The sequence below is a fragment of the Phyllostomus hastatus genome, unplaced genomic scaffold (genome assembly GCF_019186645.2).
Source record: "Phyllostomus hastatus isolate PE091 unplaced genomic scaffold, TTU_PhHast_1.1 phas_contig_283, whole genome shotgun sequence".
In the NCBI taxonomy this organism is placed as follows: Eukaryota; Metazoa; Chordata; class Mammalia; order Chiroptera; family Phyllostomidae; genus Phyllostomus; species Phyllostomus hastatus.
Window position 1 is genome coordinate 4,394,253 of NW_025333833.1, and position 16,250 is coordinate 4,410,502.

Consider the following 16,250-nt stretch of genomic DNA (forward strand, 5'->3'; position numbering starts at 1 on the left):
ATTCTGTTGTGTGCTTCCACTGGCTGTTTTTAGTACATTTTAGGATTTGGAGCTATTAAAAATATTTTATATGTGTACATGTATATATAAGATACGTATGTGTATGTGTATACAATATATACATCACACACATACATATTATATATGCATGTGTGTCATGCATATAAATACACACTATATACACAAACACACATGATATACATATATTCTAAAACATACACATATACATATGATGTATACACATATGTGTATATTGTCTATTAGATATTGAGAAATTTTCCTTCTTTTTTATTTCCTTTTCTTTAAAATTTCCATAAAGTGGTATGTGATCACAGGAAAAAATCAATTAAATAAACAAGTCACTTGGGATAATAATAGGACACACATATGATACCTGTATTTTTAATTATAAATGTTTGCATATTTATTTTTTAAAAATCATCCTTTAAAATGTATCTTTCCAATAGATGTCCCTTTAATTCCTAGAACGCTGACTTCATTTGCTCAAACCCCCACCCAGCATCTTCTCGTGTTGGTGCTGTGCCCAGCGCTGGCCTTACAGGAGTGAGGCCCCTGTCCCAAGGGACTTGTCCGGGGGAGGGCAATGGCCGGTTCCCAGAACCTTGGAACAAAGAGGAGGAGCGTCTCCGCATACGTGCGTGTGAGGAGATGCTTCGCACAGCTCACTGTGCGGACGCCCTGCCTTCAAGGACGAGGCGGGGAGAAAGGTGCACTGGGGCAGGGCTTGGGTGGCACAGGGGACAACACGGAGTCTGAGGTTAGCGCGGGGTCACTCGGAAACCGCCTGTTCTGGGAACAGAAGGCTCACGTGGGGGAGTAGTGGACGAGGCTTCTGGAATGTCAAGAAGGAGTGGGATCCACAGATCCGCTCAAGTCCCTCCTTCATGCTTAGAAAATCACATTCCCAGGCTTTTCAAATACATAGCGTGGCCGTGGCTCTGTGTTCCTTTTTAGTGGGGAAACTGACCTATCCTCTTCTGGCATCCAGTTAAATACCTCATTTTTCTTCCGACCGACCTCCTAGAAAAAGTGAAAGCGGAAGAGCACACGCTCTTCCCTTGTGCCCCCCGCCCCCCAGGGAACTGGTCCCGGACGTTCAGCACCAAGGACAGTAATCGGGCCATTCTCCCCGTCAGCCCTCTGTAGGGAGGGGCCGGCCACGCCCTCCTCACCCCTGCTTCTCCTCACCTGGTGGTCTTCCACGCGGGGGCCTTTTCTTGTCCCAGTGGTGCCAAACAACCTTCCTGTGCGGTCTTCATGAACAGGGGCAGGGGGGCCTTCCAGCCTCTTTGGTGCTGGCCCCCAGCCTGCCTCTCAACTCAGCCAAAGGGTTCCCTGCGGTCCAGCCCACGCCTCCAGGGCTGACAAGGGCTTGTATTAGGGTTTAAGGCAAAAGCCACCTGGCCTTGCCCTTTCTGCACACAGAGACCCTTCAGGAAGAGATGGTGGGTAGGCCTGAATGCTTAGCACCCTGGATTTTGCTCCCAAGGGAGCAAAACTTGATTCTTGGGAAGGCAAAAAACCTTACTCTTTTATGTATAAAGCACAGACAGACATACAATACTTACATACAGGGTATGTATGTAAATAAATTTAATAGAGAAATTTAATGGGAAAAACATCTCGTGAGGTTCCTTAGGGGGCTGTAATAAAAAGAAGGTTGGGACACAGTGTCCCAGAGCACAGTGCACCTCTGTCTCTTTCTCTCTCTTTCTCTTTCCTGGGCAGTGCGGGCTCGTGACTCCGTGCCACCACTGTCCTGGGCACCTGGTTTCTCTCTGCTCTGCCGTCCTCAGTCCAGAGCTCCCATCTTCCAGGTCACCTGCGGTCTAAGACCATTGCTGCAGCTGCGCTGTCATGTACGAGCGACAGGGAGAAGGGGGACGGGCAAAAGGTACACAGCAGCTACACCAGACCCTTCACGTCACCCAACAAGCTGTAATTACCTGACTGACTGAAACTTAGTCGTGTGGACACCCCATTTGCAAGGGAGGCCGGGCAGTGTAGATTTGTTGGTCTATTTATTATTCAAAGTGGGGCACGTTGGCACATCCAATAGAACTGGGCTTCTGTTACGAAGAAACAAGGGGAGACGGGTGTCAGGCAGGTATTAGCAGTCCCCGTGGTCTGGGACATTTGTCACGCACCTGCACAGCAGCTACGCAGGGCAAGGTGCGGCGTGTGGTTAGAGCAGAGCATCTGCCAGGAGCCTCTGCTTTCCACTGCGACTCATTAGTCTGGGGCTTTAATTCTTGACAAGCTGGCTCTGTGAACGAGCAAATAAATGGATTAAAGATGGAGGCAGTAAGTTCCCGAGGGAGTTTCCTGGTGGGTCGAACACATGGTAATTGTCGACTTCTTCCTTCAGTTTACGAATCTCTGACTTAGAAACTTTTGAGTTTTTGAATGTTGCAGTGGGAACATTAATTATTGATTAATTAGATTCAGTGAAACGCTGTTGCTTTAGAAATGTTAAGTTTTGTGAATAAAAGGTAAATATTGAAATTTCTTAGATGTTAGTTAAAAAAAATAAAAAGCACCATGTTTCCTGCAACTGGATTTGTAACTATGTTTTTCAAATGACATAATGGTGGTACTTAATTGAATACTTCAAGTTATAGAGTAACGGATAGCACCAAAATGTGTTCTTTTACAAGTCTGTAAGTGCTGGTGTTCTTACTCTGGGCCAAGAGTGTAGGGGAAAGAAGAAAACTGCAGTGGAAAATTTCCAATTAAGTCTGTGGATTTTGGCATAATTACTTCCTTCAGCAAGTAAAGCGGCGCGGTAGTGCTCTGCAGAGCCGGGGGCGAGGACACGCAAACACGGAGCTGTTTAACAGCGCCGTTGCGTGCCGCGTGGGGCACGCGTGACCTCCGTGCTTCTTGGCGCAGCGGGTGGGCAGCGTGCGGCAGTGACTTGCCTGTGTCTGTCTCTCTGTCTCTCTCTGTTTCTCCCTTGCTCACACGGTCTCTCTGGATTTCGTGCTGGACAATGAGGAGTCACTGAGTGATTCAGAGCCTGGGAAGGATGTGACGGGACTTCAGTTCCTGTTGTGGTTGGACTGCAGGGTGTTCAGAGCAGGGAAGTTAACTGGGAGCTTGTTGTTGTTGTTTTTTTAATTTTTATTTATTTATTTTTAGAGAGAGGGAAGGAAGGGAGAAAGAGAGGGAGAGAAACATCAGTGTGTGGTTGTCTCTCATCCCCCAGCCCCCACTAGGGACCTGGCCCACAACCCAGGCATGTGCCCTGACTGGGAATCAAACCGGCGACCCTCCGGTTCTCAGGCCGCTGCTCAAACCACTGAGCCACACAGCCAGGGCTGTTGTTCATCCGTACGAGAGGTGTTGGTACCGGGAGTAGTGGTTGAAGTAGAGGAGGGGGGAGGCGTTTGAGGGATGTTAAGAAGGCAGAGTCAGCAGGACTTGGTGGCTAAGTTGGAGCCTGAAGACAGAGGTAGGTGGAGGCTGGATGAGCCCCAGGGGCTTGGCCGACGTGTGTGGGTGCCGGTGACGTGTGTTATGATGGAGAAGGAAGGAGGAGAAACTTGTTGGCTGGAGATGAGGAGTCACATGTAGAGACTGGGTCTGAGACATCTAAGAGGCTGGTGTGACTTAGGGGATACCTGTGACTTCAGTATTTGGCTTATCTCCCTGGGGGGCGCTTCTCAGTGTCTCAGGTCTGCTTTGCCAGCGTTGGTGTTAAGGGTTGGTGTCTTTTAGAGTCATACTCATCACCCCCCTCCTCCCCGTTCCTGTTCTTCTCTTTTCTCGGCCTCAACTTTCTGCTGCATTGCTGACTGCCAGCTTGATCTCCAGACAGGACTGCTGTCCTGAGTCCCAGCTGCTCGGTCCCGCTGTGTGCTCGTCTTCATCTGCACACTCACCGGGCACCTCAGCATCCAAATCTATTCCCTCGTCCCCTCCCCCCATTTCTGTTACGATGTAGTGTAATCTAATGGTCAAGGGCACCGACGCTAGAGTTACCTCTCCAGGTTTGAGTCCTGGCTCTGTCACGTACTGGCTTTGTGACCTTGAGAAACGTATGTGACCTTCCCGTGCCTGTTTCCTCATCTGCAAAGTGAGCATCACAGTAGCACCAGCCTCGGGGTGTTGTTATGAGGATCAACTAAGAGTGTGCCTGGCACGTGGTAAACAGCATGTAAATACCAGCTAAAATCAGGTCTTCCTGCACTTCCTGTTCTGGCCGATGGCACCCCGAGGTTAACCAGCTACCCACACCAGAAACGTGATGTCAGTCCCCTCCCCGCCACATTGTTTCATCCCACATCCCGGGCTCAGGACGTCCCGTCAGTTGTCTGTTCTCTGTCCTCTCTCCATTCCGCCGTGACTGCCTGGACCTAACCTTCATCATCTTCCTCCGTGGCCTAAACTGGTGAGTGACTCGTCTGTCTTTTGTCCTTCCCTTTTTTTTTCTGTGACATTCTTTATATTGTCCCCCACTGATTTTTCTAAAATGCAAATCAGATCACTTAAAACCCATCAGTGCCTTCTTGTTCTCACAGGAAAAACAAAGCAAAACTGAGCCCAAGCGAAGGTTTTCCGCAATCCCTCCCGCCTCCTCTCCGTTCTCCAGACTCTGCTCCGCCTCCTCCCACCCTCTCTGTGGTCTTCGGTTCCTTCACCCTCCACGTCAAGTCGTTGGCCCTTCACGTCTTTGCACATGGGATCCCCTGGGGGATGCCTCCTGCCTGTGTCCCGCTGAAGTGATCTCTCTCTCGGCTGGTCCCCAAGCAGAGAGCTTACTCCGTGCTGTGTCACTTCGTCAGGAACTTAGTCCGTGTACCTGTCCCGTTCGCTCTGATCATTTGCATGTCATTCTCCTCCTAGATGAAGCTGATTTATTTATCTCCAAAGGACTCAGCTACACGGATTAACTTCTCAGAGAGTAGGATTTCGCCCTCTTGTGTTTAGCCAAGGGCAGATGTTAAACGTTTATTTATTGAACAGATTATCTGGTTAATGATCATTTATATCTATACTGAAGAAGAGCGTCTCGGTAGTCACTTTATTTGCAGTAAAGGGGGAGATTCCTTTTAGCGTTGTTGCTACAGCCAGCGTGCTCCCGTATTTTAGGCTCCCGAAGGTCAGTCATTTCCTAGTGGAGCAATAATAATATTTCTTGATAACTAAGTTTCCAGGAGAGCCAAGAAGATATACCATCAAGACGGTTCTTAGACCAAAGGCTGAGAAATGTTTTCTCCTTTTCGTGCAGGAGTCAGGAAACCACGAAGGAGCATTGACATTGCCTGCAAGTCAGTTATTGAGACTGTGCAGATGGCCCTGGCCAGGTAGCTCAGTCGGTTGGAACATCATTCCAATACGTCAAGGTTGTGGGTTCGATCCCCGGTCAGGACGCATACGAGACATGACCAGTGAATGCATGAATAAGTGGGATAACAAATTGATGTTTCTTTCTCTATTTTCCCCACACAAAAAAATAAAAAAAAAGACTCTGCAGAATAATGCTGTTTTTGAGTAAGCGGAGCGAGAAGAGCAGCGCTGGGCTGTGGCTGCGACGTGGCACAGAGGGACAGGCATGTGCCCTGCCTTGGCATCTGCGCGTCCGCTCATTAATCAGGCACTTGGGCGACAGACTGGGGCCTGTTTAGTAACGGTCAGCCTTCAGGTTCCTGTTCTCGCTCTTTACCCGGAAGGTCCCTGTTGGAGGAAAGTGGCGTGCGGATTTCCTTTTTGTATATGTGTATTAGATCCCAAGCAGAAAATATGTGTAGTTTAAGTCCACAGTCGTACTGAAGGCACAGTCGTGATTTTTTGCAGTAATTTAGCAGTCATTTCCCCATAAGATGCACTTATGGGAGAAAACCATCCACCTTTACAGAGAAAATAATACAGCTCAGATGGTTGATGGCACTCAGTGGTGACTGAATTATGCATGACTGTTCGTGCTGGACCTTGGCTCCCTGTGGACCGGGCGGGAATGAGGGCGGAACCTTCCACACCAGGGCCGCTGGCCATCCCCAAGGGGACCGTTCGGTGGGGTCTGAGGGCCCTCACCTCCAAACCCCATTCATGGAATGGTAAAATGTTGGATGCAGAGACTTAGTTTTTTTAGACAAGCGAATGCTTCACTGTCCGGGAAAACGTACTGTGGCTATTACAGCAATAATAATAGTAATAGCACTACCTTTTTCCCTACGATATATGGGTTTAAAAACTTTGCCGTATGTTGTATTTTCTTTGAGTCACAGGATTATCTCCACTGAGTAGCAAAAGAAACGGAGGTTGAAAGAGAATTCTGCCCACTCAGGGCTGGGCTGGGAGTCCCTGCGGCTCTCTGTGTGTCCTTGGGGGGCTCACCCTCCGCAGTCACAGTGGGTGGTGTGGGCGTGTGGTCACCTGCAGGTGATCAGGCCGCCAGCATCTCTCTCCAGGGGCCGGACCAGCCCCTCCCTCTTCACGCGAGAGAGACGGTCTCTAGTGTTTTGTTGCACTTGGGACAGTCCTGTGAAGGCCAGGGAGAATTCCAAATGGCAAGATTTGGTCACCAATCTTGTGACTTTGGGAGAACTAATGAGAACCAGGAGGGGGTGGGCAGGTGTGAGGTAGTCAGGAGGGGTCTGGATATCTGAATCTGTTTACCCCTCTTACTGCAAAATCCTGTGTGCTTAATTAAAAAAAAAACGTAAAGAGTTAGATGTATCTGTGGGCTTTCTCTTCAGCCAAACACCTGGTAGTTATTTGCTATTGAAAATGTTGGTTATGCTCCGTTTTGCTTTAATGATGTTCGAAGGGATTATAAATATATGGCCATAGGCGTGGGATGAAGGAGATCCCAGCGCAAAGGTATTAGATAACTAAACCTCCTTCTTTCTCCTCCCTCCCTCCCTCCCCTCCCTTCCTTCTTCTATATACCCCTTCCTTTTTTAAAAGAAAATATTTTGTTGATTCATTAAATGGCATTAAGACCTGTGTATTTCTTGTTGGCATGTGCACATCCTGCAACCTCATCCATGGTCCTAATGGCTCAGACAGATGCCCCCAGATGTTTGTTCCGGAGTTTTGTTTTCTTTTTTCTGTGTCCATTTGATCATCAAATTAACTTCTTTTTTGGTTCTAGGCACAGAGTAGATGCTCTGTTCATTTGATTCAATTTCAAATGATCATTGAAACCATCCAATCTAGCAACGATCCTAACCTGGTTCTTGGAGAACATTTAAAGAGTATTAAATTATATGTATTCTGATATTGTCAAAAGGAGAGTACCAGCCTCTGTTTCCAGAACTCCGGTGTAGTTCATCTGTCCCCGTCTTTCGTGGTTTCCTAGGTCCAGGTCTTTATTATCTTCCACAGTGCAGGGTCTGCAGCGCCCCCCCCCCCACCCCGCCCTCTGAACCCGTGAAAGGGCCCAGAGGCTGCGGCACCTTCTGCGGACGTTCCGCGGCTGTGGGTTCGGGATGGGTGGTGGGCACCTCCGGTTAGAACACTTTCTGGTGGTCTGGGAACCACTCCTTTCTGAAAACAGTGGCATGGAGTTGGAGATTTATTTTGAATAGAATCCTGTGATGTTTAAAATCATGATTTTCCTCAGAGTTGGGAGGCATTCTAAATGGGTTGAACAATTGTAACAACCGTGTTACAGGCACGCCCGTGCCTTCTTTGACGCTGCAGAACCAGAGTGATTTATGCGGCACTGCAGATGGGGTTATGTAATACCTTCTTCACTGCAGTGCTCTTGGTCTGGTGTATGCCTTTCAAACACAGCCTTTATTTATTAAAAACTCCCACTTATCAGGCTTGAGAACAAATAAAACTCACATTACACTGTATTTATTTTTGCTGTTAATTTCCGCATACACAATATTTATCTCTGCTTTATCCCACATTTCGTATGTGACTTCTATTGAAGAAAAATTTCATGATATTTAGAAACAATCTAGTGACCCTTTAGTAATGGTCTGTATTTGATGGACTAACATTGATCTAGAAGTTGGGTGGAGCACTGCATTTTTTTAATTATCCAAACGAATTGAAAGATTAAGTTCTGCATTAGATGCTTTTGTTAATGCTGATTCTCTGATAGTGAGACTTAATTGACAGTACACAGTGATTTAATGCGAACTTTTATTAACTCCAGCTGTCTGAATGAGTGTGCTGCAGCAAGGTCATGAGGACAAAACATGTGGGTTAATACGCACTAGCTACCGCAACCCCTTTTATTGACTTTTCTTTTTGCAAATGCTTCCTTTCTAAGCATTCTCTAGACATGCAATCCATCGAAATGTTGGGAATTAGGAGAATTATTGTGGTACTTGACTTATGAGTTTATAGGTCATCAGAGTTCTTTAATGCCTTAATCTATTTCTTCTTCTTTTTTTTAGGGACTTTCTCCCTCGAGGGTCAGGCATCGTAACCAGACGGCCTCTTGTCCTACAGCTTGTGACTTCCAAAGCAGGTAAGGAGCGAGGATGCTTGCCGCTCGGACGGCAGCTCGTGCGCCGGGTGCCTCTTCCTGGGGCTGCGTTGTGGCCACAGAAACGGTCCTGCGATCACTTCGCTGTGGGCAGCTGCCTGCATTTCTCTCCAAATGCTCTCTCACTCCTTCCTTCATTCCTCTCTCAAACATTCCTTCATTGCTCCTCTAATTCCTTTGATTACATTAAAGGAAAGGCCTTATTTGCATATAGACTTTAAACACCTAGAAAACAATATTTTATTATTGTAATTAATTCGTATAACTGTACAGTACTGCATAACCACTAATACCTCTTGGGTATACTTCCTTCCTGTGTCTGTGTGTGTTTGGGAACTTTTTTTAAAGTAACAATTCCACATCTATCCAATATCTGTATGCGTATGTGTGTATGTATGTCTGTACCTGTATTTACATCCATGTCTCTATCTACTCCTGATGTGCTGTGTGCTGGCCCTTCTCACCACTGCACAGTGATAATTTGGTAGGTCAGTGAACTTTGCTTTCATTTCTGTTTCTTAGCAACTGGTGATGTTGAATTTTTTTGTTGTTTGTTTGGTGTCTACATTTCTTCTCTCGTGAATTGGCTAGAACCAGCCACTTTTCTCAGCTCCGGGGAGAGGCAGTGACTGGGGCAGAGCCCCTGCCCACCCTTCTGGTGATTTATAGTCCGCTTGTGCCATTTTTTAATGCATAGAAGTTTCACTCTTCGTGGTTGTAAAGTACATTTAACAGAAAATAATTGCTTACCACTGTTTTCTTCCTTTTTGTACTTTTTAGGGCTTTATGTATCTGAAATCAATTTTCATGTATGCTGAAACAATTTTTCCTAGTCTCCTTTATCTTTTGTTACATTCCTACCACAATTTACTTCTGAATTTTTCCCCTGTTTTTATGGTGCCGATACCACGGTTTTACTTCTGAGGGTTTATGGTTTGCTCTGCTCTCTGTCTGTCAGGGCATTGTCCTCCCGCCATTCCTACGTTCTACTTAGGGATTCTTCCTTCTTTGTGTGGCAAAGTTTCGACTTATTTTAAATCTATAGGTTCATTAGAGAGTAACCGATATCTTTAAAATACTTATATTTTTTCCAATCCTGGGCCCACACTCCATCCTTTTATTTGCTTAAATCTTCTCTGTGTTTCTTAGCAAAATTCTTGATGGTCTGTAAAGTGGTGTCCATGCATTTCTAGTTAGGGTATTCACATACATTTTTTGTCATGCTTATGATTTGGATAGGATTTTTTTCTCCATTACATTTTCTAATTCCTCATTGCTCTTTTTAACTTCTGATTTTTTTCATTAACCCTCTAACTTTACACTTGACAGGTGAAAATATTTTTAATTGCTTCCCTTGGGTATTTTAATTATATAGTCATTTCATCTGCATTTCTTAATGTATTCAACAAATACTCGCCATGCAAATCCTGAGACGGCTGAGAACAGAGACCCGTTGCCCAGAATAGGAACCACCTCCTTTGCCCTGGGGGTTTCGGGTGAGTGTGGACACGGGACACGTTCCCCAGCATGTTGCGCTTTCAGAAGGTACTGCACACGCTTCTTCCTTATATAATAGTTACCGTTTGTTTTTCCTGGTGAAGAACTACTTCATTCCTAACCTTTAAAGGATTTTAAAGCCTAATAAATAGATACTTAATATTGTTGAGTACCATTTTGGCATTTTTAAAAAGATTTTATTTATTGATCTTTAGACAGAGGGGACAGGAAGGAGAAAGAGAGGGAGAGAAACATCAATGTGTGGTTGCCTCTCGTGCGCCCCCTACTGGGGACCTGGCCCACAACCCAGGCATGAACTATGAACAGGAATCCAACCAGAGACCCTTTGGTTTGCAGGCTGGTGCTCAATCCACTGAGCCACACCAGCCAGGGTCCATTTTGGCATTTATTGAGATGATCATTTCAGAAACTCTTTGTCTTGACTACCCTTACATGTATAGATTTCTTGTTTAAGCATCCTTGCATTTCTAAGTTATACTTGATTATAGTAACTTATTCTTTTACTGGACTGTTCAAGTAATTCCACTAATTTATCCAGGTTATCTGTATTTCTTTCTCTGCCTATACATCTAACTGTGGTTGTTGAGTTAGCAAGTAAAAGCAATACTAGCAAGCATAAAACAGACACACTCTGTCTCTTTTGGCTTTCTTCTATTACCTTTTAAAACTTAAAAACCCATTGATGCATTTAGTTTCTGTTTCCAGTGGAGGTGAACTGCTAGCCTGCCTTTTTCCAAAGGTTATGTCTTAGCATCGGGGGTTCAGAGACAGCAGCTGGAGCCGGGGGAGCCTGGGCTGGGTCAACCTGAGCTGTGGGTGCGCCGGGTCCAGAGACATGGGCTGTCCCAGTGCACAGGGACTGTTCCCAGCCGTGTGGACACTCAGTGTTCTGATGCAGAGGTTTTCCTGCCCAAACCCTAGACACTCTGATAAACAGATTGCCAGTCACAGGGCATTCACTCTGGAGTTAACGATGCTGAGTAGTTGCCATTTGTCTTGGTCATTAATTAATTGTGTATCAGAATCGTGGGCCTTGAAGGTATTTTCATTTACACTTTACAAGAATCTTCTGAGATAGTTATTATGATTCCCGTTTTAGAGCGAGAGCCTCAGCAAGGTTGAGTGATTTGTCCAAGGGCACGCTGTTTGTGGGAGTGGGGACTGTCACTGGTGTCTTTCTGACACTGTTAGTGTTGCATTTTTAAAACAGGAAACTCCAGCTGCTTGCTTTATACACTCTATATTTTATTTTTTTGTGGAAATGGCTTATAAGTATGTGAATAGTAAACGTGGAAATCGGTTAATTCATAGTTATCATCTACTTTCCACCATAACGTCCAGTCCGTCATATTTAACTGCTTGTCTCCACCTGCGGCTGTTTTAGTGGTTAACCCAAGTCCAAAAGTTACTTACAGGCCCCACAGCTCATCACAGGTACTTTGTTTTAGGACATTTAGTCCTTAGTGCAGCAGAGCATTGCGAGACCCCACCCAGTGTTGTGAGGAAGGTGAGAAAATCACCGCCTCTGTTTCACTAATGAAGGTGACATTTGTAAGTGGCACGGTCACCGTACTGTGGACCCAGCGAGGGGATTCGGAGGGGGTGGCTCACACACCAGAGCTGGGCAGAGCAGTGCTGAGGGGTCGGGCGAGGACTGAAGGTCAAAAGCAAGGGGATAGGTGGAGGGTCTTCAAGACCTGACATCGCGCCTGTCGTCCCCTCTCCACGTTCAGGGACATCCTGAAGTCGGTCACGGTGAGAGTATTCACCCCACGGAAGCTGATAAACGCTGCAGAGCCGGGCTCTTTGCCCCTCAGGCTGCCCGCTCGTCAGCGGTCCCCAGCGCCTCCCTGGCCGCCTCCTGCTTCTCGCCAGACCTGGCTGTCTGCCGGCTGAGCGACGCGTCGGACCGAGAACGCGAGTGTGGCCGCGTGCACTCGTTTCGGCGAACCCCTGAGCGTGTTGACGGTGTCACTGCTTCAAGAAGCGATCTGTTGGGGATTTGATATACCCTCCCCCGCAAGAAGGAGAGGTGGCTTTTTAAGACACCGGAGTCCGAGTCACTCTTTGCGTGAAAAGTTACGGTGAAGGACGCACAAGAGTGCAGCCTGGAGGCGGTGGGGCAGGACGGACGGTTTTGTCTCCCGGAGAACTTCCCTACGTTAAAACGTTTCCCTCAACGCTGCTTTACTGCCTCCCTCTCCTTTAGGTCAGTGACAGGAGTGTAAGAACCGAAGACATTAAAAGTCAGGACTTGCAGAATGGGTAAATTGAAGGTAGTTGTTCAAATGACAGAAGTTTTCTTTCTCGAAAGCTTTCCTCTCTGCCTCCTCCTCTCACGCACGCCGAATGCGCTATTAATCCACCAGCATTTGAGTTCCCACATTCGGATGGCACCACGTAACCCGCGTCCATGCTTTAAAGATTGCGCGCGACCTGACTTGATTCGAGAACTGTTACTGCTCACGCTCTGGCCCCTGGTGGGAGTTGCCGTGAGTGACCGTTTCAGGGGAGATGCTCAGGGTCACAGGGCCTGCTGTGGAGCTGCCAGGGGCCTGCCTCCCAGGCTGGGGCGGAGGCAGGGCTGCGGCCGTGGGTCTGAGGAGCGGCGAGGCCCGCGAAGGTGGTCAGTCTCCGGGTCCTGAGTGAGGGGCTGCGTCCCAGGCTGCGTCTTCAAGGCCAGCCTGATCGGCCCTGTGAGTCCTGGTGGGCCGAGGGGAGGGCCTTGGAGGAGATTGCTTCCTCCTGTGGCAGTCAGGGGACTTCTAGAGACAAACGTCACCTTATCACAGGTGAGGTTTAGTTAGACTTTAAACCCCAATTTACGGAAGGCGACCAGCAGTCGTTTTCTACTTTCATAAGTTAGACTGAGGCATATTAGTGAAACACCGTTGTCTTATTTTGAATAACAACATTGGAAATATTTTAAAACTACCTATCTCACTTCGTTTTACATTTACACTCCTGAATTTAATTAAAATTGATATTTCAGGATGATAGTCTGTTTTTGCAGAGGACTAGATGTTTATTTTCTTTTCATTGTTACAAGTCAACCTCACGGTAAGAAACCATTGTGATTCTGAAAACGTTCCTTCTTAACCGCAGCTGTTGCCTTGCTCTGGTCCAGTGCTGGCCCCCGATTGCTCTCCTTCCGTGGGCGGGTTACCACACCACGCGAGGATTCCTAGTGCAGAGTCCCCCGATACAGTTATTCAGAAATGTCCCTGTGCACGAGAGCCCTGAGGATCCCCGGGCACCCCCCGCAGAAGCTGTGATCCCCGGGGGTCTGCACCAGGGCCCAGGCTGCTGCCTTTGGAAGAGCTCGTGAAGAGCAAGGTGAAAGGTTCTTCAAAGCTGTGGGTCTTGGAGTCACACAGTGAGACCCACTCATAACCAGTTCATCTAATCCTCTCACTGTTTTCTTTCCTTTTTCTGGGTTCCTTTTCTTCTTCGTTCTCAGGCTCCTTTAGTGGAGAAATTACCTATCATGTAAAAAATTGTCTAAATGTTTGCTCAGGGAGCCTTCGAACAGGCCTGAGCCTTGACTGCTGCTGTGGGCAGAGTCACTCAGGGCTGGGCCGTGTTTCCCTGCTGCGCCCAGCACGGACGCCAGCACAGCTGGCCCTGGCGTTTCAAGAGCCCGAGAACCCCACCCCGTCCCCAGCTTTATTTAGATATAAGTAATGCATAACATTGTGTAAGTTTAAGGTGCAGTGATTTGATGTATGCATATCTGAGGGTCTTCACAGACTAGCAGAGGCTGACGTTCCAGTAACATCTCATTTCATTGTTACTCGAACCACGTCCCTCCCGGGCCGAGGGGAAACCATCCAGGTGAAACCTGTGTACCAGCCAGTGTGTGTCGGCTCATCTCTCGGGCCTGGGCTCCCCTCCTCGATTTCCAGTAGATTCCAGGCATTCCCACAGACCCCTTAGAATGTCACGTAGCAATCAAGCGCATAATTTTAATTCAGGAAAGTCTAGCCAGCGACACTACGTTAGAATATATGAGCTGGGGGAGGCGGACAGTGGGTCGTTGGGGTTTCCAGGGAGTTTGAGGGTCGCCAGCACAGAAGGGATGCGTCTTTCTGGGGGACGATTTGGGTTATGATTCCTTGATTATTGGACACAATGCAATAAATAACTGAACTTCCAAAGGCCCTAGATGGGACAACTTTCTTGTTAAATGGATAGAGAGGTAGAGGCTGTGTACGTGTATTAAAGTAAGACCTTGTCCAAATGTTCCCACATTTATAGCCTATTTCATTGAGAGGTTAGATGGCTTTTGTCTTTTAGGATTCTTATAAAACTTGTGTCTGAGCGGGGAAAAAGGTAGTTTGTGCCGTCTGTAACTCTCATCCAGGCTGCTGTGAATCCGGCGTGTGTTTGTCAGGTCGCTGCCCCTTTAATACACGCACGACTCAGGAAGTCCAGCTTGTCTCTTTTTATGCCCTCTCTTCCCTTCCCTTCCCTTCCCTTCCCTTCCCTTCCCTTCCCTTCCCTTCCCTTCCCTTCCCTTTCTCCTTCCCTTTCTCCTTCCCTTTCTCCTTCCCTTTCTCCTTCCCTTTCTCCTTCCCTTCCCTTTCCTTTCCTTTCCTTTCCTTTCCTTTCCTTTCCTTTCCTTTCCTTTCCTTTCCTTTCCTTTCCTTTCCCTCTTTTCTTTCGACCACATTCTGAAACTGTTATATTTACCACTTTTCTTTTTTTTTGCTATTTTTTCTTAGCTTAAAGATTGAGCTCACATTTATTCATAGACTTAGACTCTCTAGTTGCTCAGCCACGGACCTTCCAATACGAAGTCCAGAGCCATTTTTGCCCAACTCTCCAAATTCTGAGAAAAGTCGAAGAGCTATTATTCTAAACAAGCGTGAGCTGAATTTTCTTTCTTCACAGTCAGATGACTGCCCTTTGACACCACATGCATTTCCATTTAGGAGGGAAATGACTGAATTAAAGGTGGTGTATTCCTCCCCAAAGAAAATGAAGAAACGCTATTCTCAATGGAATGGCCATCCTGATTGTGAGGTTAAGATGACGTGAATTGGTGGTAATTTGTCTCTGTTTTTTTTTTGAGAAGGTATTGAAACTTTTTTCTGCCTTGAGTTTCCAGTCCAAAAATTATAGTTCTCTGACCTTGGACCACCCAAGTCTGTTTTTGGTCCATCTAATGTCTGCTCCAGAATTATGTCTGCTTAAAGCAGTGGGGGTGGAAAGGGCATAGCAATTCCTTAATTTTGGGGCCTCTCTTTCCTACCTTCGCACTCCCATTTTTTTTAAAAATGAATTGCCTTGAAATAATTGATATTGAAGAGGATGGAAAGATAAGCCGTAGAGTTGTTAATGTCTATGTAGATCGGAGCGGAGAAGGTGTGATTTTTAGTGTAAGGACATGAGTAGCCTTGTTTCACATCGTGCCCGTGGCTATAGTGAACTAGCAGTCACTGCTTACCTACCCCTTCCTCTCTCTTCATTTCCCTGTGGGCTTCTCACAAGAGAATTTGTAGATCACAGGTGTCGGGTGAGTGGGAAGGGTCTGCAGTGCATTTCTCTGCCTTCTCCCCCTCCGAGGCACAGGCCTTATCTTTCCCACTGCACAGCCCGCATCCTCACTCTCCACGGGACCTTGACGTCAGCACCCGCTTGACCAGCAGGGCAGGACGGGTTTTATCTCATCTGTTGAATGCTGTTGCCTACGAGGTTAAGAAACTGGTTTTTCTGTTACACGAACAGATCATAGTTGAGCTACTCTGCTGGCTTACAAGATGGTTATTTATTAACCAAAGGCGCTTATTTTATAAAGGGACCTAAATTCACATTAAGTACTTTTCAGGTGATTACGTTAGTTTACTATTAACAATCTCCTGCAAGCCTGCTGGAATTTCTTCTCAATGTTTTCCCAAAGTGTATTTGTTGGGTTGATTTTTATCCTCATGCTTTCACATTCATTCATTCACTCACTCACTGACTCACTCATCCCACTTTGAATGGCCTCCATGTATCACACAGCAGAGAAGTTGCCAGTTTGTGCCCTGCAGACGCTGTTTTTTCACTTGTCTTCCTATCACTCTCATTTTGTCCAATATTTAAAAAGACCCATTTTTTAAACCTCTACATAAGCAACAGACCTGGATGGAATTGCCTCTCTCACTTAACTTCCGTTTTTATGATTCCGTTAGATAGGAATTTGGGGTCATGCAATACTTTACAGGTAATGTGATTAACGAACCGCCTGTCAGAAGCAATTGGAGAGTCTCTGTCC

The 16,250-nt window shown here is 46.7% G+C and overlaps 1 protein-coding gene across 6 annotated transcripts in view; it reads left to right on the top strand.

The window, feature by feature from the left end:
• The window catches only part of DNM3 (dynamin 3), a 369,444-nt gene that overhangs the window by 45,109 nt on the left and 308,085 nt on the right, over positions 1-16,250 (top strand). For all 6 annotated transcript variants that reach the window (XM_045838502.1, XM_045838503.1, XM_045838504.1 and 3 more), the window contains exon 2: positions 8,382-8,455. In XM_045838502.1, the coding sequence (XP_045694458.1) occupies positions 8,382-8,455 (74 nt within the window). The remainder of the gene's footprint in view (positions 1-8,381; positions 8,456-16,250) is intronic.